Genomic DNA, 22,617 nt, shown 5'->3' with positions numbered 1-22,617 from the left:
TGTGAGCAGGGGAGAGGGACAGAGGGAGGGAGGGAAGGAGAGAGAAAGACAGAGAGAGAAAGAATCTTAAGCAGGTTCCACACACAGCATGGAGCCCAACACAGGGCTCAATCCCATAACCCTGGGATCACGACCTGAGCTGAAATCAAAAGTCAGTCACTCAATCGACTAAGCCACACAGGCGGCCTTGTTTTTTTCTGTATTTTTATCCCACAATAAAAAGTACTATAGAAATAAAAAACAAGCAGTGAAATACAAGCAATTTACAAATGCGCAGGTGAAAATAAGGGAGGTGAAGCTGAGTTCTGGGATGTTAGCAGTGGCCCTGGGCCTGGAAGAGACAGCAGGGCAGGGCCAGGAGCCCCATAAACCGGCTGATCAATGAGAGGCCTCCCCGTGGTCCAGCTCCAGGCAGCAGCCCCTCCACCACACCCTGAAACCTCCTACCAACTGAAGCCCACTCCCAGTCTTATTAAATGTGTGTGTCCATGCATCGCTAAGCAATTTGGAAGGATATGCGCTACATGCTATTTTCTTCTTCATATACTTTTGCATTTTCTGATTTGTTTTTATAATAAGGTTTGAAAATGAGAAAATACAGTCATGTGTCAAGGAAGTAAAGCAGTACAGTGTTTTGTGTTTTGTTTTGTTTTTAAATTTTTTTATGCTTTTTTATTTGTTTTTGAGAGAAAGAGAGAGACAGAGCGTGAGGAGGGGAGGGGCAAAGAGACACACAGAATCTGCAGCAGGCTCCAGGCTCTGAGCTGTCAGCACAGAGCCTGACGCGGGGCTTGAACTTGTGTCCTGAGCCAAAGTCGGCCACCTAACCAACTGAGCCATCCAGGCGCCCAAAAGCAGTATAGTTTTGAGATCAAATATGGGAATGAAGAGGTCTGGGGGTAAAGCCCTCATTTTGTCCTTCAATTGCTAAGAGACTTTCGGCAAGTCCTTCCCCTGTCTAGGCCTCCATCTCCTCATCTGTTCAGTTAGAAGGGTGTGCCAGCTCTTCATCCCCAGTCTCTACCCACCCATTTTCCTACCCTGCTCTGTGTCCTGAAGGTTGGCTCTGTGGACACCCTTGTTGGCTGGCTTCTGGTAGTGGAGGCTGGAAGGCAAGAGAGAAGTAGGGGTGTTTCCTCCCTGCCACCTTCCTTCTTTGGGTCTCATTTTGAGCAGTAGTCAATTATTATGAATAACCATGATCATAGTCATGCGGTTCTTTATCCCAAATTGTTTCAAAGACATGAGATATGTGAGAGGCAGGAAAAGCATATGATGGGCAATCCAAGATTTTTGTAACCTTGGGTACAATTAATAAAAGAGGCAGGACTTCTAACCCACAAATAAAACTGACTCAAGAAAACATGGCTCATTAAAAACAACAGCACTAACAAAATGACAGAAGTAAGACCGAACATAATAGGTGCCACAATAAATGTGCACAGATTAAATTCAAGACTCAGGATGGACCCAAAACCAAAATCCAAATTTTTAACCAAAAAGTGAGATTTTCCCAGTGTTCCACGGTAGCATGCTAGAGGACCCAGGAACACTAAATCCCACCCTGCCATCCACTCTTCCTTACAAAGTGCCCAAGGCACAGACTCTCCAGAAACAAAGGAAAATGGTAAACAAGTTTCCACATTATTATGATTGGGCGTGAGCCCTAACCACAGGTTCCATGAAAACCCAAATCCAAATCTGACAGCCAGCTATTCTAGTGGTCCCCTAGAACAAAGTCACCAGTACCTAGATTGCCACATATAGCAAGTAAAAATACTGGATTCCCATTTAAATGCAAATTTCAGACACACACCAAGTAATTACTTAGCATAAACATATCCCATGCAATATTTAGAACATACTTGCACTAAAAAAGTGTCACTGTTTATCGGGAATTCAAGTTTAACTGGGTGTTCTGTATTGTATATAGCTACCCGGCACACCATAGCAGGTGAATCAGAAAATGAGAGCCGAGGAAGGGGAAGCTGGCACACAACCCCCACCCTGCCACACGGCAGGGGGGATGCGGAAGATGAGGAAGAGTGGATTTATCAATCTGCAATCTGGCCTGCGCGGTCAGCAGCTCCTCCCGGGGAGATGTCAGAGCAAGCAAAGGGCAGTGGCTTCCCCTCCCCGTACTCACATAAGTGCTGTTTACGAAAAGCCCACATGCAGTGAAATGCCACGGAAAGGTTAAAAGTGAAAGGATTTCCAGATGACTGACAGTGGTGTACTCTTAACTGCTTTTTGCCAGATGCCTGCCGAAATGGTCAAAGGAAAAACACAGAAAAATCTGTATTAGTATATAAACGAGGGAGGAGCCCAGACCACATGCTAGAATCCTTCAAGTGAGACATAATGCTAGGAAAGCCCACCCAGTGAAGCGCTGGCTAGTCGTGTGCTGGGAAAGCTGGATCTTGCCAGCTCCTTGTGAAACCACTGGTAGCTACAGTGGGAGAGTTTACACCATGGAAATCAGCAGATGCGATAGGTTGGGGACTTTTTTTTTTTTTTTAAGAACTGGTCATTAAACATTTGTTGGACTGGCTGTGCCGTAAATCACCAAATAAGAAGAAATAGATGTGTGAGTAAGCTGAAAGGACCCTGGAGCAGAGGCAGTCAGTGCCCCTCCCATATGCATGGTCCCATCCATGGGTTCCCCTCCCATATGGAAGATCCGGTATGTTCTGCCTAACCTCCAGTCTCCACATCTATTTGTAGTACCAAGACTGCCCATGCTTGGAAGGTCAGAAGGGCCAAGGAACTTATAAACCCCCTGACATAACTGTCAACAGATGAGTCTTGTGGAAGTCGGGGTATACGTGTTCCAGCTCCCTGACCCCTTGGGTGGGGCAATTCCAAAATGTGTAGGCATTCCCCATTATTTCCCCAAAGGCCTTCAGATGCCCACCGAGGTAGCTGGATTAACCACTCACACTTTAATCTTTGCCAGCCTTTGCTAGTTTCCATATATATTTTTCTGAATACAATTTTTGCTTGGTTTTCTTATTATGGAAAAATATGTGCATTGAAAGCTTTAGAAAGTACAGAAGACATACCATGACAGTGTTTGTCTCATTCTTTTAAAATATTCATATACGTATACAGATATATCTCACTTCCCCGCTCTCTAGAGACTTACCTGAAGACACTACTTGAGTCTGAATCCTTATCTCAGGTTCTGCTTCTGGGGAAACCCAAGTGAAAACAGAGCTACATCTCCAGCAGGACTCCATGCAATGGACAAGCTCAAAGCAATAAGCAGTAGGAAGGTTAATGCTTCAGAGCAGCTGTAGGGGACCAACGCTTGGTGTTGATGTTAACCCTTGGCTGGGTGCTTCAGACAATTCAGCCTCCAAGGTAACAAAACAAAAGGACAGCAAATCCTATCTGCGCTGAGACTGGTACAGCTTCCTACAGAGATACATAGACATCCCCCACTGCAGTGCCCCCTTCTCTAAAATGAACAGAGAAGCAACAGGAACTCAAGAATGGGCTCAGAGGTCCAAAGGGAGGGGCCTGAGTACTAGGACCTTTCATAAATAGTTGTCCCTCAAGGAGTAAGAGTAGACCTTAAAACAAAATTCTCTGAAATACTTTCCATGGAAAACTGGCTGTTCAAGACACTATGAGGCGTTAAGAGAAACTGAGGCTCAGAAACACTGAGCTAAATGAAGGTACACAGTCTGTTTTACCTAGAACTTCCTGGATCATGTGGACAGACATGGCGATTCCCCAGGAAAGGGATATAATATTCCAGCTCCCTGTAGAACTCATGTTCCAGCTTCACATAATAAATACATACAAACAGAAAAGACATTTAATTCAAACATCTGTAAGGAAGTGACTAAAACTGATGACATTCAAGGCCACAAGGAAACCTCAGAGATACTAACGAGCAATCCTCTTTGGTCACATTATCTGACCACAATGCAATAAAAACAGAGATTAAAAACCAAAGGATAAATGAAAAAAATTAAATCACTTGGAAATTTATTCCTAAATAACTCAAGTCAAGGAAGGGAACAAAACTGCAATTATAGGCCATTCAGAACATAATGACAATTGGATCTCTGCATAGCAAAACTCATGGAATGTAACTATACACTGCCTGTAGCTCTAAATGTTTTTGTTATAAAATAAGGAAGACTGAAAGTAAATGAAGCATCCAACTCAAGAAGCTGGAAAATAAGCAACAAGATAAACTCAGGGAAAGAATTAAAAGTTAAGGTAAAAGTTAATGAACTAGAAAACATAAAAATCAGAACTGGTAAATCAAAGACTCTGCTCCTTGTAAAGAGCTGTAAGATACCTAGACTTGTAAAATCCCAATAAAGAGAGAGGGCAGGGAGCATGAAAGAGAGAGAGTACAAAAAAATAAATAAAAATTAGAAAAGTAAAGGAAATTTAACCAAAGATGCGGAGAAGAGTTTTCAAATTATAAGAGATAAACAATACACACAGTATCCTAGTTTATCTAGAATGTTCAGTGGGGAATGCCTGTATATCAGTCTGCTCAGGCTGCATAACAAAATACCACTGATTGGGTAGCTTAAACTACAAAAGTTCATTTTCTCACAATTCTGGAGGCTGGAAGTTCAAGATCACAGTGCTGGCAGGGTTGGTGTCTGGTAGGATCTCTCTTCCCGGCTTGCAGATGGCCACCTCACCATGTCCTCATATGGCCTCTCCTCTGTGCTCCTGTGGAGAGATATCTCTGCAGTCTCATTCTTTTCTTATAAGGACACCAGCTCTACTGGATGAGGGCCCCACCCTTATATCTCATTTAACTTGAATTACTTCCCTAAAGGCCCCTACAAATACCATCGCATTGAAGATAGGGCCTCCACACATGAATTGGGGGGGCAGGGGGACACAATTCAGTCCCTAACAGCATATTTTTCTAGAAAAGTGAGAATTGCCAAGAGAAGCAGAAAACCATGGAACCAAGGTGAACATGGACATAGAACTATTTCCCAAAAGTGTTAGGAGTCAGAGTGTTCAGTAGACAAGTTCTTTAAAACTTTCCAACAATGTTCCTAGGCTGTTTAACTACCCAGAAAGCAGAAAAAGATAAAATGTGCTCCAACTCATCTACAAATCTAGCACAGCCATGATACATAAACCTGACAGAGATAACCAAAAACTTCACCCAGCCTGGCATCTTAACAAGATCCCAGGCGATTCGTATGCATGTTACAGTTTGAGCAGCACTGTACCACGCAACAGGGAGGGTTTTCAAAATAAAGTCCTCAAGTCAAAGGGGCTAGCAGGAGCCCAGTGGGCTGAGACCAGGGCAGCCTTGAGCAAAGAGCAGCCGGCAGAAGACAGCATAGAGGAAATCCCAGGCCAGAATTCGAGTTCTCAGGGGGGGCTATCTAGGCTGTCCACACCTGTCTGCTGGACATGCAGGGAGACACTGGGAGCCAGAAATGGAGTGGACAACACACCCCAGCGCCACATACACATGACATGAGTTTGGTATGTTTGGGATATCCTTACATACTGAAGGATGTTCCCAGAGCAGAGGGCACAGAGTTCACACTGACATGCTAAGGGGTATGAGGAGGCTGCTTGGCTCAGCTCAGTGTAAGAAACCCACAGCAAAACTCTCTAGGGAGTAGGGAGCTCCCTGTCACCATATGACCATCCTCCAGGGATGTTCCAGAAGGGATGCCAGCCCTGGGAGAGAAGCCAATCTTGATGTAATACGTCCTCCCAAGCTTGTGACTCTAATCCTCTAATGGCTCCATCCCACCCCATAATGACAAGTGATGACTTGGCTGGCCAAGACACACAACTGTGCATTTTCAGAAAACATTATTCCTGCATGCTCCATGACCTTCTCTCTCCACGCCTGCATTACCATCTGTCGGTAGCACCTCTCAAGAGGGTAAGTGCGGGAGGGTAATGAGCAGAATCTGACCTCACTTGCATTATTGGTCATGTAGGTGCAGACAGGCCCAGAAAGTGCTGCTTAGATAGGTGTGTCTGCAGCCCTCGCTCCCTTCAAGTTTCCATGGTGAGCAACCTGTCAGGTCCCAGGCTCAGAACAGATGCTGGGAGAAGGCTGCAGGCTTGCAGACCATTCAAGATGTCCATTAGAAGCATTATCAAGTCCAGTCTTCCCTCTCTCCATAATGGACTAAATGCTGGCCTGCCACACTAATGGGTACTTGGCCACAAAGAAGCCTGCAATAGCTAATGCCCCATTCCTTATTATGTGGATTTCAATGACGGGTGAAGTGCTTTCATTATCATCTCCATTTGCAGACTTACACATGCCTGAATTACTCAGTGTCTGGGTCAGCCCTGGTCATAAGCATGAAAAAGGCTACGGGACTAGGAACTGAAAAAGCATTGTAAGCATCGCCCACAAACTGTGCCAGGCTTTGGGGGAATGGAAGAGCAGATACCAAACCACATGTTAACTCCCAGCAGGGCCAGTGTCATACCTCCTCCAATACTGGGTTGCAGGCTTACAGAAAATGGGCACTCTATCCCATAAATGGAATGGAAGTTACAATTTACCAAGGACACCTTCTCAACAAAGTATACCAGGAGCTATCCCTAGGGGGATGGGGAGTAAAGGGGGTACAGTGAGCACGACTCCGTGAGCCCCTCATTCCTCACAGCAACAGGTTGGTTGGAAGCACTAGAATGCCCAGCATTCTAGAGTAAGTTCCTGCCAGAACGCAAGCAGCCCCCCGTGAGCACTGACCAAGGTGTTTATCCCCCACTCTAAGTTAGGACTTTGGGTTTTCTCCCTTGGAGATGGAGGGAGTATGTTATGTGTGTGTGGAGAAAAGGGAAACAAATATTGGTGACAAGGAGACACAGGACGTTCTTAGGACTTTTTTTTTAAAGATTTTATTTTTAAGTAATCTCTACACCCAACATGGGGCTCGAGCCCACAACCCTGAGATCAAGAGTCACACACTCCACAGACTGAGCAGCCCGGTACCTTTTAGGACTCTTGACAAGGTTCCTATTCTCCTCCTTCTGGGTACACAATAGGACTGTACCTCTTTGACCAAGAGTGTAGTGTGGCCAGAAGGCTCACTCAGGACAATGAAATGTCGGCGGAAGTGACATGTATCATTTCAGTGGAAGTACGAGAATAAGGTAGAAGCAATATTTGAAGAGACAATGGCTGAACATTTCCCAAAACTAATGAAAGACACTAATCCACAGATTCCAGAGGTCTAAAAGTAAAAACAAAGAATAAATAAAAAAAGAGACCCACATGTCAACATGATAGTGAAACTACAGAAAAACTAAAGAGAAAGAAAAGTTCTTTAAAAGAGACATGAAAAGAAACAGATTACCTTCACAAGAAGTTAGGTAGTGGTGGAATTCTGAATTCTCAACCCTAGTGGAAGCTGGAAGAAACTGAACTCCGCTTCAGTGAAGAAAGGAAAATAGCACAACTATACTCCACAAAGTTATTCTTCAAGAAGGAGGATAAGATAAAGACGATTTCAGACAAACAAAACCAAAAGAGTTCATCAGGAGAAAACTCTAAAAGGTAAACCTCTAACGGAAACCAAGTGATCCCACGTGGCAGGTCTGAAATACAAGCAGCAGAGAGAAGTCAACATGAGGACAAGTGGCAACAAACCTGGACCGTGTGGAATGACAGTAGCAATGCTGTCTGGGCAACTTTTTAAAATTAGGCTTAAAATAATAACATAATAAGTCAAGAGGAAAGTGTATGTAGAGAAAGTCCTGTACTACTTGGAAAGAGGATGAGACTTTTATGAACTTCAAACCTTGGTAAGTTATTTAGGAATGTTTCAATCTGTAAAGTAACTACTAATGATTAGAGAATGTGTAACTTACAAAACCGTGGGGGAAATGGAAAGAATTTTTTTAAACTATCTAAAATTAGGAAGGAAGAGAGAAAAAAATCAACCAAAGAATAGGTCAGGAAGCACAATATAATAGATTTAAACTCAAATATATCAGGAATTACATTAAACATATAAGTTTAGAAACAGTTAAATGACAAAAGACACGTCACCAGCAATTTTGAATGGCAGCTTTCCCCAAAGCTACCCCACCTCTTGAAAGCGATGGACAAGTGGCCTTTCACTGATGACTCCAGCTGCCCATTGTGACCATTCACGACTGTTCCCTGACATCACACAGTGTACCTGTAGGAATCAAGCGGAGCTGGCATGTACCCCCTTCACCTTCCTGTGGGGCTGCTGTGGTGTTCTGGCTCTCACATGTGCTTTATACGGTTCTTCTGTGTAACTCTGCTCTCTGTGCAGCTGCCCCTGACAGTTCCTTGTCCCTTTCCTAACCCACCACTTGTGGTTGCAGAGCACCGGAAACATGAGTTGTTAAGACCTTGGCCAACAGAGTTCTAAGGGCCAACTCTGGGCAGAAGACAGCTCCATCCTCCTTACCAAGGGCTCTTCCAACAGGGGCGTTTCATTTTGAATCTGGGAAGTGAGTTACTCTGCCTCAAGAACAATCTCTCATGGAGCCAGAAGCCTTAGAAATTTGCCCTTACAACCTGCACCACCGAGTCCCACTCAGCAGATTTCAGTACCACCTGGCATCCTGCAGGAGAAAGAACCCCAAGAAAGCCAAAAAGATGGCCAGCTGCAAATACAACGCCTGCCACGTGGTCCCCATCAAAAAGCTGGAGGAGCACGAGGCTGTCTGTGTCAGCAGAAGCACAATGGAGGAAGAGGACAGCCTGTGCCCCCTGAAAGTTAGCCTTCCAAGTTCAGAGCAGAGTGGAAATATCCCTCCAGAGCACCCCTGGCTCCCCAGTTCTGACGTCTGGAATGTCGACAGCACTAACTGCCATCCCACGTTTGTCCTTAAAACTTTTGTTCCCCAAAAGCTTGTTTGCGAAAGTGACATAAGAGAGCCAGAGAGAGAGAGAGGCCCATTCCCCAAGACTGACACCCCCCAGAAGACTCTCAGACCAGGAGGATAAACCACCAGCAGCAGAAAGCAGCGCTTGCCTCTTAAATGCCGGAAAGGAGATGCAACTCCCCAGAATAAAAGTGCGAAGTGAGCCACCTGGGACACCTCGTTTTTCATGAAGCAGTTGGTAAAGATCTAAAGGCTGGCAGGACATTCTGCTGGCAAAGATGGGGCAAACAGGCACTTTCGTAACATTGGTGAGAAGGTAAGCTGATAAATCTCTGCGGAGGGCAATTTGACAGAAGCTGTCAAAATGACCAGTGTGCTCTGCTTCGATGGCGCGATTCTACTTCTAGGAATGCATCCTGTAAATATATTCACACTTGCAGAAGAAGAAGTGAGTGCAAGGTTACCCACTGCCATGTTATTTGTAGCAGTAAAGGTCAGTCAGAAATGATCCAAATACCTCTTGCGAGAGGGTTTGATTAAATGAATTACGGTGCAGCCATATACAGAAATAGTATGCTGCCATGAGAAAGGGTGAGGCAGCGCTTTCAATACTGGCTTAGAAAGGCTAAAACATAGTGTTTAACTCAGACACCAGCAAGCATTTTCTCTAATAGCCCAGAGAGCAAACAAAAAAGGCCAGAGGCTTTATAAACCACATGTTCTCTGTCACAGCTATTCAGCTCTGCCTTAGTGGCATGGAAGCAGCCACAAACAATATGTAAACAAATAAATATAGGTTCCAATAAACCTATTTATAGAAACTCGTAACAGGCTAGATTTGGCCTGTGGGACACAGTTTGCCAACTCCTGGTTTAACTGATAAAAGCCAAGTCCAGAACATTCTGTATATTATGCTACCATTTTTGCCCAGTTGTGGGAAAGAACATATGCACGTATGGGCTTATATTTGCATAACATTTCTCTCAAGGATACACTAGGACAGCGGTCTACCTACAAAGCATACAATGTCTAACTGATCCCTCACAGAAAAAGTTTGTTAGTCTCTTCCCTAGAAACTTACCAGCTCTCAGGGCAGCTGGGGGCTCATTTGGTTAAGTGTCTGACTCCTGATCTCTGCTCAGGTCATGATCTCACTGTCTGTGAGATCAAGCCCCATGTGAGGCCCTGTGCTCACAGCACAGAGCCTGCTTGGTGTTCTCTTTCTCCTCTCTCCTCCCTGACTCGCACTCTCTGTCTCTCAAAATAAATAAATACACTTAAAAAAAATCTTTAAAAAAAAAAAAGAAAGAAAATGATCAGCTCTCTCCAGGGAAGGCAACTAGGTGACAGAAAGTCAGGGGAGAGAGACTTTAGTCTACAGACACTTTAGTACCTTTTATTTTTTTTTCTACATAGAAAAAAGAAGGAAGTAAAAGTTTAATTCTGTGGTTTACATTACACCTCATTGTGTCTCATGAACATTTAAAACCCTGTCCCCTTTTGCTTTGGAACCCTCCCCTCAGAAAACCATACACTAACCCAATGCTACCTCCAATTCTAAGAGGATTCACAGATCAAATTCATCTACTGTTATTTCATATGTAAGAAATTCATGCTAAGAATGGAATGTCCCAGGGGCGCCTGGGTGGCCTGGTTGATTAAGTGTCAGACTTCAGCTCAGGTCATCATCTCATAGTTCATGAACTCAAGCCCTACATCAGGGTCTCTACTGTCAGCACAGAGCCTGCTTAGGATCCTCTGTCCCTCTGTACTCACCCCCTCTGCCCCTTCCCCACTTGCACTCTCTGTCTCTCTCAAAATAAATAAGTAACTTAAAAAAAAAAAAAAAAAAAGGAATGTCCCCAAACAGTAGAGGTATTAACTGTTAGGGAAGATTGAAATGAAGTGGGATGCCTCAGAAGACCATGTAGTTTGTGAAGGTGGGTACTCCCGACACTCTTTTTCCTCCCTCATGAGTCTGTACAAGGGCATATCTCAAGTGCACTTTAGCGACAGCTGCAACACTGTTTAAGTATATGCAACAGCTGATCTCATGGGGAGAAAACACCTGAATAGGTTAAACCTTCTTGCTATAGCAAGTTCATGTTGTGTTAGACAATTTCAATCATCTGCCATGGAGCACTGCCTGCAACCAACCCTTCAGTACCTTTTACATGTGAATACATGTGAATATACTATCTGGTAAAAATTAAAATACACGTTTTTAAAACAGTGAAAGACTTAAGTCTTTTGAAAGTTTTTCAGTGGCACAAAAACAGACACATAGACCAATGGAATAGAATAGAAACCCCAGAACTAGACCCACAAACGTATGGCTAACTCATCTTTGACAAAGCAGGAAAGAACATCCAATGGAAAAAAGACAGTCTCTTTAACAAATGGTGCTGGGAGAACTGGACAGCAACATGCAGAAGGTTGAAACTAGACCACTTTCTCACACCATTCACAAAAATAAACTCAAAATGGATAAAGGACCTGAATGTGAGACAGGAAACCATCAAAACCTTAGAGGAGAAAGTAGGAAAAGACCTCTCTGACCTCAGCCGTAGCAATCTCTTACTCGACACATCCCCAAAGGCAAGGGAATTAAAAGCAAAAGTGAATTACTGGGACCTTATGAAGATAAAAAGCTTGTGCACAGCAAAGGAAACAACCAACAAAACTAAACGGCAACCAACGGAATGGGAAAAGATATTTGCAAATGACATATCGGACAAAGGGCTAGTATCCAAAATCTATAAAGAGCTCACCAAACTCCACACCCGAAAAACAACCCAGTGAAGAAATGGGCAGAAAACATGAATAGACACTTCTCTAAAGAAGACATCCGGATGGCCAACAGGCACATGAAAAGATGCTCAACGTCGCTCCTCATCAGGGAAATACAAATCAACACCACACTCAGATATCACCTCACGCCAGTCAGAGTGGCCAAAATGAACAAATCAGGAGACTATAGATGCTGGAGAGGATGTGGAGAAACGGGAACCCTCTTGCACTGTTGGTGGGAATGCAAACTGGTGCAGCCACTCTGGAAAGCAGTGTGGAGGTTCCTCAGAAAATTAAAAATAGACCTACCCTATGACCCAGCAATAGCACTGCTGGGAATTTACCCAAGGGATACAGGAGTACTGATGCATAGGGGCATTTGTACCCCAATGTTTATAGCAGCACTCTCAACAATAGCCAAATTATGGAAAGAGCCTAAATGTCCATCAACTGATGAATGGATAAAGAAATTGTGGTTTAGGGGCGCCTGGGTGGCTCAGTTGGTTAAGCGGCCGACTTCGGCTCAGGTCATGATCTCGCGGTCCGTGAGTTCGAGCCCCGCGTCGGGTTCTGTGCTGACAGCTCGGAGCCTGGAGCCTGCTTCAGATTCTGTGTCTCCCTCTCTCTGACCCTCCCCTGTTCATGCTCTGTCTCTCCCTGTCTCAAAAATAAATAAAACGTTAAAAAAAATTAAAAAAAAAAAAAAGAAATTGTGGTTTATATACACAATGGAATACTACGTGGCAATGAGAAAGAATGAAATATGGCCTTTTGTAGCAATGTGGATGGAACTGGAGAGTGTGATGCTAAGTGAAATAAGCCATACAGAGAAAGACAGATACCATATGGTTTCACTCTTATGTGGATCCTGAGAAACTTAACAGAAACCCATGGGGGAGGGGAAGGGAAAAAAAAAAAAAAGAGGCTAGAGTGGGAGAGAGCCAAAGCATAAGAGACGGTTAAAAACTGAGAACAAACTGAGGGTTGATGGGGGGTGGGGGTGGGAGGGAGGGGAGGGTGGGTGATGGGTATTGAGGAGGGCACCTTTGGGGATGAGCACTGGGTGTTGTATGGAAACCAATTTGACAATAAATTTCATATAACAAAAAAAAAAAAAAAGAAAGTTTTTCAGGAGGAAATCTTAACTGCTAAGTTATTTTTAAGTAATCATAACTTTGCCAACCCTGGGCCTCTCAATTCTTTCTACAAAGTGGGAAATAAAGATTTCTTCTTGCAAAAAGAAGAAGAAGAAGAAGGGGAAGGGAAAGGGGAAGGGGAAGAGGAAGAGGAAGAGGAAGAGGAAGAAGAAGAAGAAGAAGAAGAAGAAGAAGAAGAAGAAGAAGAAGGTGAAGAAGAAGAAAGAAGAGCAAGTTGTTCTAGTTGTTGCCCCTAGAAAGTCTGTAAAGTGCATGAATTAGAGAACTGACATACAGAAAGGAAATTAAATAAGAAGGTCATGTGTAGGGCATATATCTGTAAACTACTGGCCACCAGGACCAAGAAAAAGAAAAAAGTAATTTGGTTTGGGTGTGAATGAAACAAATTGGTCATGAATTAATCATTCTTGATGCCGAGTGATAGATAAATTTTACTATTCTCTCCATTTGATATAAATTTGAAGTCTTCCATACTAAAAATATTTTTAAATATACATACATGTACTAAAATGCAATGTGGGATCCCAGATTGGATCCTGGAAAAGAAAAGGACATAAGTGGAAAAACTGGTAAAATCCAAATAAAGTCTGTAGTTACTACTATTGTACTAATGTGAATTTCTTAGTTTTGCTAAATGTACCACATGCTTTCGTTAAGATGTTAACACTAGGGAAAGCTGGGTGGAGAATATATGGGAATTCTTCGTACTGTCTTTGCAAATTTTCTGTAAATCTAAAATGATTTCAAAACAAAAAATGTAAATACACTGAGCAAAGAGCAACACAATAGCCAGGACTGAAGCCCAGCCACACTTCTTACTAATGTTAGGACTCAGGGATACCCTACCCTTTCTGGGATTCTGTTTCCTCATCCACAAGGTAGGGATGACAAACTCATGGGACTGTGGGGAAGATTAAGGGATGACATGCAGGATTATCAGGACAGTGTCTAGCACGTAGAAAGCTCCTGACTAATGCTACCTACTAGTAGCAGAAATGGTGGTATTATTCAGCAAAAAGAATATGTAATGGGCTAAGAGAAACAAGATGAGTAAGTAAACTTATAAAATACGTACACAAAGTTAACTGAGAAAATCATCAATTTTGCATTTAAAATGATAAAACAAAACTTCTCAATGAAAATAGGTCAGGAAAGTGGCACCTGGTTGGCTCAGTCAGTTAAGCATCAGACTTTAGCTCAGGTCATGATCTCATGGTTTGTGGGTTCAAGCCCTGAATCGGGCTCTGTGCTCGGAGCCTGGAGCCTGCTTCATATTCTGTGTGTGTGTCCCTCTCTCTACCCCTCGTCTGCTCCATTCTGTCTCTCTCTCAAAAATAAATAAACATTAAAACTTTTTTATAAAAAGAAGAAAAAAAAATAGGCCAGAAAAGGACATTGTTCAGGACAGAAGCAATAACAGATATGCATATTAAAATTTTTTAATAGCCTCTAAAATAAGAGAAATTTTTTTATATGATTCAAACCAGGCAAGAAAAGAAAACAGACCAGGATATTACAGAAAACTTTATAAATTTGGGGTGCTTGGGTGGCTCAGTCAGTAAAGCATCCAACTATGGCGTAGGTCCTGATCTCATGGTTTGAGAGTTTGAGCCCCGCATCAGGCTCTGCACTGACAGCACTGAGCCTGCTTCGGATCCTCTGTCTCACATTTTCTCTGCTCCTCCTCTGCTCTCATGTGCACTCTATTTCAAAAAAACCTTTAAAAAAACGTATAAATCCAACAGAGAAAAGAAAGGGGAGGAGGTGCCTGGGTGACTCAGTCGGTTGAGCATCTGAGTCTTGATTTTGGCTCAGGTCATGATGTCACAGTTTGATTTCGAGTCCCGCACTGGGCTCTGCACTGACAGTGCCGAATCTACTTGAGATTCTGTCTCCCTCTCTCTCTGCCCCTCCCCTGCTTACTTCTATCTCTCTCTAAATAAATAAAAATAAACTTAAAATAGAAAAAAAGAAAAGGGGGAAACAATAGTGAAAACACAAAATATAATGGTAGAAATCAACCCAGATGTCAATAATCATATAAATGAAAATAGACTTAGCCCACCTATTTAAAAACATTCCATTTACTTCTCTAAATCAAATACATTTCTATTCTGAGCAGTACTAACCAATACCTTTAAGCCAAAGATAGAGGCAAATACGTGAAATGTATGCTGCTACCACCAACCCCCATGCATATAACAGACATAACTAACCAATCAGAGCACATTTTCCTGAGCCTGGACAATACCTTCAGAATCTTTCTCAACACAACGCTCCAGGCTGCCATTACACAGAGGACAGAAGTCAGCTCTATCTTAACAGAGCTCCCTGTAGGCAATTCCCCAGCTGGCCAATGACCCTCATGGCCTGACTTGAAGTGTTTCAGGAAAGTAAGGAATACAAGGGCTTAAGAAAAACTCCTGCCTGGACATCAGGGAAGAAAGACCAGGCAAGAAAGGTATGTCTGTTCTAAACTCCTGGGCTGGATCTCAGCCAGCTAGCTGTTCCCTCCCCTCAGTCCTCTTGCCTCTACTGGGCCAGTCTCCAGAGAACACTGGCTGCAGAGCACACTTTTACTGAGACCATCATAAAAACATTTGTTAGCAGTGATGGTGACCATAGCAAGCTAGTGCTGGGCTGGACCTGTGGCTGAATCAGAGAGGAGAGCCCATGGCCGGGGAAAAGCACTCACGAGCCCTGGGCAGTAGACAAGCTTCCCAGGTTCGTGTAGAGGATTCCTGGCAAATGGGGAGCCTAGCAGCAGAGCCGTGTCCTAGGGCAGAGGGGGCTCTGGCATGGCAGAGGGGGGAGGAAAGAAAGGGGAGCTACATTGGAGCCAGGCGCCTTGTAGATATTGTTTTATTAAGGCCTGGCCACAACACAGAGGGGCAACTATTTCTATTTCCAATATACAGACGTGAGAAAGGAGTCTCAGAGAAGCTAAATAACCTGCACTGGTTCACAAAGCTTGTAAGTGGCAAGTGGCCTGATGAATTTAAACCCATCCCCAACAATTCCACTCCTAGAAAGGCATAAACCAGAAATGTGTACATGAGCTCACCAAAAGGTTAGGACAAGCTGTTCATAACAGTTCTATTTATAATAGCCAATCCAGAGACTTTCCCCATGCCTTTCACAAGAATGAGCAAATTGTGCAGAAGCCATATAATGGAACACTATATAGTCATGAGAGTAAACAAATTGCAACTACCCAAATCAACATGGGTAAATATTTTGTAATAGGAAATTTGGTTTATACAATGTTTAACAAAAAAAAAAAAAAAAAAAAAGGCAAGCGGCACCTGGGTGGTTCAGTCAGTTGAATGGCAGCTCTTCATTTCAGCAGAGGTTGAGGTCATGCCCCACATCGAGCTCCATGCTGAGATTGGAGCCTGCTTTAGATTCTCTCTCTCCCTCTGTCCCTCTCCCCAGCTCATACCTCTCTCTCTCAAATAAAAAATAATAATAATAATAAAAGTAAAGTAAAAATAAAAGCTTCAAGAGACAAAACAGGGTCAACTGGCTGGCTCAGTCTGTACAGCATTTGACTCTTGATCTTGGGGTTGTACGTTTGAGCCCCATATTGGGGGTAGAGATTACTTAAAAATAAAATATTTAAAAATAAATAAATAAAAATAAAATATTAAAAAGGCAAAACAGAGAGCACTTAGCTGGCTCAGCAGGTTAAGCACCCAACTTCAGCTCAGGTCATGATCTCACCATCTGTGAGTTTGAGCCCCGCCCTGTGTCAGGCTCTGTGCCAACAGTTCAGAGCCTGAAGCCTGCTTCACATTCTGTGTCTCCCCCTCTCTCTGCCCCTTCCCCACTCACACTCCGTCTCTCTCTCTCAAAAATAAAAACAGGGGCGTCTGGGTGGCTCGGTCAGTTAAGCGTCTGACTTCGGCTCAGGTCATGATCTCACGGTTTGTGAGTTCGAGCCCCATGTCGGGCTCTGTGCTGACAGCTCAGAGCCTGGAGCCTGCTTCAGATTCTGTGTCTCCCCGTCTCTCAGCCCCTCCCCTGCTCATGCTCTGTCTCCCTCTGTCTCTCAATAATAAATAAGTGTTAAAAAATAAAATAAAATAAAATAAAATAAAATAAAATAAAATAAAATAAAAACATTAAAAAAATTTTTAAGGCAAAACAAGGGCACCTGGCTGGCTCAGTCAGTTTAGCAGTCCATTAGCACAGAGCTGATTTTGGATCCTCTGTCCCCCTCTCTCTGTGCTTCTCCCCCACTCAGGCACACTTGCTCTCTCAAAAATATAAAAATAAAACATTTTTTAAAAAGGCAAAATAATCTATGGTGCTTAAGGTCAGGGTGATGGTTACCCTTGGCAGGATGGAAAGGGGAGTTTCTGGGGTGCTGGTCATGTTCTCTCTCTCGATGTGGGTGCTGGTTACATGACTGTGTTTACTTTGTGAAGATTCATCCAGCTGTAGACTTGGGATTTGTGTACTTGTCTGTCTGTTGAACTTTTATGGAAAGTCTTTAAAAACTGAACCCATACCTAATGCTCTCCTGCATCACACTGCTTCTCTGGCTGATAACTATGAAGCAAGTGATGACACAGAACAGGGCACACTGAAGTGCGAGCCTGCAAGTGAAGAGTGGCTCAAGTCATGCCCCAGGCCCTAGCTGGTAACTTCCCCTTGGAGCACTCCACTGAAGCATGGATACGAACTCCTCCTCTGCACGGTTTCTTAAGCATGAGAAAGGAATGAGAAAGCATTTTGTAGTAGCATCGCTAAGAGCCCGTATTTTCTAAGCCCCAGATGTGTGCCAGTGTTCTCTCTCAACAATGTGAAAGGTTAAGGATTCTCCCCCATTTTATCACGAGGACACCAAGGCTCAGAGCAGGAAAGAAACATAGCCAGTAACAGCCAGGCTGGGATTCACATCTAGGTCCGTCTGATCCAAAGTCAGAAGAGCCCTAGAAAACTTGCCCCATGTCCTAGGGAATAATCAAGACATAGGCACAGTCACATGGCTCTGGCTTCTAGAACCCTTCATCCCACTCATTTCCAGTCCAGTTCTGGGAACTCCAGGTCTCCTAAGTTCCTTCTAGGGCTTTCTAGTGAACACAAGTCTACCTTGTGTATCAGCTAGTTGTCATATAATGATTCTGAGTAACAAACCACCCCAACATTCAGCTGCTTGAAACAACATTCTTACCATGCATCATTTGGAGGTTGACTAATCTAGGTTTACAAAAAGCAGACAAAAAACCAGGATATTGGACATGTAAACAATAGGATTAGCATGTGTCAAAAATGGGACACTGCCCTCAATGCCTGAAGACTATACATTCTTTTCAGACTCATGAGGAACACTTACAAAATTGACTGTATGCTTGATCATAAAGTAAGTTTCAACAAATTTCAAAGACTTGAAACCACAGAGACTATGTTCTCTGACCACAGGACAATTAAGATAGAAATCAACACTAAAAAAATGACAAAGCTTCCCCTACCCCTCTGGTCCCAGCTTCCCAAGGCCTTTCTCACTGCCACATCACTTCATGGCAGAATGAGACATTTACTGAGCACCTACTGGATACCAGGCCAGGCTGCTCACTGGGCAGGGGGCAGGGACTCTTTCCCAGAGAGGGGACAAACATATGCTCAATTGTGCCTTTCTGAAGATGCACTTGCAACTCAGCCTTTACACCAGTCCTTGTCAGACTGTTCCATTTGGTGCATACTTTAACCTAGATACCTATAGGGCAGCCTTAATTAACATACACGTAAAACACCTTCATCCTGACCAGCTGAGACCACCGGTCTACATCAGTGAAAAGTTTCATTCTTAGCTCAGATTGAAACTCAGCTTTAATTACTTTATTAGCTTATTATTAAGTAGGCTCCACACCCAGCATGGAGCCCATTGCAAGGCTTGAACTCACAACCATGAAATGAAGATCTGAGCTGGGATGAAGAGTCAGATGCTTAACCATCTAAGCCACCCAGGTGCCCCAATCAGCTTTAATCATTTTAAAACACATATGGCCTAAGGTGGAAACATAAACTCCATCTTTAGGGGAGGCTGAATCACTGTCATTTCTAAATCAGAGACTTGGTGACCTATGGAAACAGGACAGATTGATTCATGCTAGGGTCTGCTGAGAAAATGGCTAATTCTGGCAGTCAGGCTCTCAAGCTCATCCTGGCCTATCAAATACCTTTCCTGGGTCTCCAATTTCCCCACAAACCAGCTCCCAATGCACCTTAGTTATTCCTATTTGATATTACTAAGGGGGAGGATTTTTTCTCTAAAGAATCCTTTTCTTCACAATTGGTATCCAACAATGGAGCTGGCTGATAAGTAATAAAGCCACCTCTCCCAATCAGTGGAGGTGTTCAAGCAAAGGTCAGACAACTGCTTGACGAGGATGCTGGAGAGAAGGCCTGAAAAACAGAAAAATGCTTCAAGGACTTTTCCAAGACCTAAAAAAAAACTTCTTTGGCCCACTTTACCTGCTGCTGCAAAAACACTAATGGCCACAAGGTGGTGACAGAGCCACACCATCATTGCAAAACCTCTAAGAGCCCAGCACACAGCTTTTCCTGGAAGTACCAAAAACCTAAGTGAAACAAAATATAAACAACTAAAATTAAAAATAGGATTACCAAGGCACCTGGCAGCTCAGTTGATTAAGCGTCCAACTTCGGCTCAGGTCATGATCTCATGCTTAGCAAGTTCAAGCCCCACAACGGGCTCTGTGCTGACAGTTCAGAGCCTAGAGCCTGCTTCAGATTCTGTCTCCCTCTGTCTGCCTCTCCCCTGCTTGCACTTTGTCTCTCAAAAATAAATAAACATTAAAAAAAAATTAGGGGAGACTGGGTGGCTCAGTCAGTTAAGTGTCCAACTTCAGCTCAGGTCATGATCTTGCGGTTCATGAGTTTGAACACCACATAGGGTTCTGTGCTCACAACTCAGAGCCTGGAGCCTGTTTTGGATCCTGTGTCTCCCTCTCTCTCTCTGCCCCTCCCCTGCTCGTGCTCTCTCTCTCTCTCTCTCTCTCTCAAAAATAAATAAACACTAAAAAATTTGTAATTAAAAAAAAAAGAATTACCATATGATCCATCAATCCCACTTCTGGGTATACAGCCAAAAGGACTGAAAACAGGATCTCGAGATATCTGCACACCCATATTGACAGCCTTATTCACAACTGACAAGAGGTGAAAGCAACCTTGTGTCCATTCACAGAAAGATGAATGGGTAAGTAAAATGTGGTCTATACATGCAGTAGAATATTATTCAGCCTTAAAAAGGAAAATTCTGGGGTGCCTGTGTGGCTCAGTTGGCTAGGCATCCAACTTCGGCTCAGGTCATGATTTTGGGTCTGGTTCGTGAGTCCAAGCACTGGTGGTGCAGAGCCTGCCTAGGATTCTCTCTCTCCTTCTCTCTCCCTGCCCCTTCCCCAAGTGTGCTCTCTCTCTCAAAAAAATAATAAACTTAAAAAGAATTTTTTAAAAAGGAAGGAAATTCTGATACAAACTACAACAGGGATGAACCTTGATATTATGTGAAGTTAAATCAGCTATCACAAAACAATATGATTCTACTTTATACAAGATACTTAAGAGTAGTCAAATTCATAGAATTGGAAGGTAGAATGGTGGTTTCCAGAGACTGGGGGAGGGGGAAATGAGGAGTTAATGGGTCCAGTTTCAATTTCAGAAGCTGAAAAAATTCTAGCTATCTGTTGCATGACAATGTGCATATAGTTAACATGGTTGAACTGTATACTTAGGAAAGGTTAAGATGGTAAACTTTGTTATGTTTTAAACCACAATAAAAAGGGAACAAAACTGAGTCTGGCACGTAGAAGGGATCTGTGATTATCAGTCATAAGCAGAGACTGTGTATCAGGCCTTCAGAGTCAGTTTAATCTCTGGGCACTCCAGCACAGGTGACGATGGAGGACATGGTCCAGCCTGGGACAGGGAAGCCTGCATCTGGGAAAAGGTGGGGTATGACTCTGGGAAGGACCTCTGGTGGCTGGAATGGAAGAAGTGGGGGACTCTCAAGATACATATACAACTCTCAGACACACTTTTTGGTCAGGCCCTATGGTCACATACCAGAAAGTCAGATCTTTCGTTGGTCTTGGCAAGAGGACAACCCCACCTCAAGTAGTCCAACATGAGATCCTTAGCTCATGAATGCCCAACAATGGCCACAGCATCACTGATCCCTCCTGGTTTTCATATTCATTCAACAAATATTTGTTGAGCACCTACTATGTGCCAGTCACTAATCAGCGCTGGGGATAAAGCCGTGAACATGGCTGGTATCATCCCTGCTCCCTTGGATATTACATGCAAATGGGAGAGTCAATAATGTACAATAAGCCAGTACAATACAGGTGTAACTGCAACTAGACAGGCCCTTCCCAAGAGGATGTCCCACTGCCTGAGAATCAGGGGCAGGTGGAAGGGGTCCAGGGAGCTATCACCCTGTAAACCACATGGCCAGGGCTGGCCTGAATCTGCCCAGACTGAGTTCTTAGAGTGAGTGAAACTCTAGGAGATGTTGTAGAGACCCAGAAGAAGACAAGATACCAATGGCCCCAGATATCTCACTGATTTTGATCAACTGAATGATTAGTACCACTAATCCCTACTACCCAAAGTGCAGTCCCCAATTCAGCATCACCTGGAAACTCATTAGAAACCCAAGCCCTGCCTGAAAAGCCTCCTGGACCAAAGTCTGCCTTTTAACAGGATCCTACTGTGATTCAGGTGCATGGCAGAATCTGGGAAGCATTTCATTATACCGTTAGTGGTGGTCACCTCTGAGGAAAATGAGGGTGTATCGATGAGAGGGAACTTCTGCATTCTAGTTTATACACTTCTATGTCACTTGAATTTCATGTGAGGCTTTTAAAATAAAAAATAGTCAAAAATGTATTAAAACATCTTAGAAGACAATTCCCTTTATTAAAGGGGAGATATACAATGCAAATAAATGTTGCACGACATATCTCAAACATCATACAGACGCCCTGTAGCTAAACGTAGGTCCCCACCGCGTCGCGCAATGTCCACCTGCCCCGCTCCTCCCAGGGGGCGCCTAGCCTGCTCCCGAACCCCAGCAGCAACCTCGAGCTGAGAACACCATTTTCGCATTCGGAGTTCTTCGTGACTGCCATACGGGCTGCTCACTGCCACGCCTTGCTCTTCCACCCTGGTGCTAGTCCAGCCCGGGCTTGAACTCTCAGGCTGTGGCCTTCCGCTCCGTGAGGGCCAGGACACGTGACCAACGTCGGCTGACTGTGCAACAGCGCCCGTATCAACAAACCACCCCCAAACTTAGTGGCACTTAAAACAATACCGATTTCCTATTTCTCAAGAGTCCGTGGTCAGCCCAGCAGTTCCGGACTGGGCCAGATCAGGTGAGGCTGGATGGCTTAAGATGTGCTCGCTGCTCACGCGCCTGGAGTCACCTGGTCATTCCCGCCTCTCTCAGCAGGCTTTCCCACAATCCCTCACGCGGCAATCAGGGGCTTCCCATTGGGCTTCGTAAGTCACGTGACCCGTGCAGGGGCGTGGCTGCCAGAAGCAGTAATTTTTAGAGAGCAGTTGCCAGAATCCAATCCCGCAGCCTCTGTTCCTCTGACCCCGTCTCCTTCACCTCCAGGCCATGTGAGCCAGCAGATACTGAGCCACCATCTGGATCTTGTCAGGACACTCAGCCTCTGCCATCCTAATTGAACCCCGCCTTTCCCTCCCACCTGTCTTCTGCCCTACTCCCTCCCTGAAGTCAGGTACCCGGCACCTCAGCACCTCATCATCACTCCCTCTTGCTTGTCGCACTGGC

The 22,617-nt window shown here is 44.0% G+C and overlaps 1 protein-coding gene, 1 long non-coding RNA gene and 1 other non-coding gene across 4 annotated transcripts; 1 reads left to right on the top strand and 2 right to left on the bottom strand.

Annotated features, from left to right (window-relative positions):
* Positions 1 to 687: 687 nt before the first annotated feature.
* On the bottom strand, positions 688 to 22,487 carry LOC131485793 (uncharacterized). 2 transcript variants are annotated; one of them, XR_009249019.1, is made up of 4 exons: positions 22,132 to 22,487; positions 4,583 to 4,704; positions 2,147 to 2,261; positions 688 to 1,105 (listed from the first exon to the last, which is right to left on the bottom strand). It is a non-coding gene; the product is annotated as an uncharacterized LOC131485793 (long non-coding RNA). The 2 variants fall into 2 exon arrangements; XR_009249018.1 differs by having other exon boundaries at positions 688 to 2,261.
* On the top strand, positions 8,149 to 9,346 carry GTSF1L (gametocyte specific factor 1 like). Its single transcript, XM_058685684.1, has one exon. The coding sequence runs from the start codon at positions 8,492 to 8,494 to the stop codon at positions 8,957 to 8,959; it is 468 nt and encodes a 155-aa protein (XP_058541667.1). The 5' UTR covers positions 8,149 to 8,491; the 3' UTR covers positions 8,960 to 9,346.
* On the bottom strand, positions 10,862 to 10,986 carry LOC131486450 (small nucleolar RNA SNORA28). Its single transcript, XR_009249351.1, has one exon. It is a non-coding gene; the product is annotated as a small nucleolar RNA SNORA28 (small nucleolar RNA).
* Positions 22,488 to 22,617: the final 130 nt, after the last annotated feature.

The sequence above is a fragment of the Neofelis nebulosa genome, chromosome 9 (assembly GCF_028018385.1).
Source record: "Neofelis nebulosa isolate mNeoNeb1 chromosome 9, mNeoNeb1.pri, whole genome shotgun sequence".
NCBI classification, from domain to species: Eukaryota; Metazoa; Chordata; class Mammalia; order Carnivora; family Felidae; genus Neofelis; species Neofelis nebulosa.
Note: the sequence above shows the minus strand (reverse complement) of the source record. Positions and strands in the feature narration are given on the sequence as shown.

Bases quoted from the DNA above. Each gene is read 5' to 3' on its own strand.
- GTSF1L (XM_058685684.1), top strand. From the start codon at position 8,492: ATGGAGCCAGAAGCCTTAGAAATTTGCCCTTACAACCTGCACCACCGA.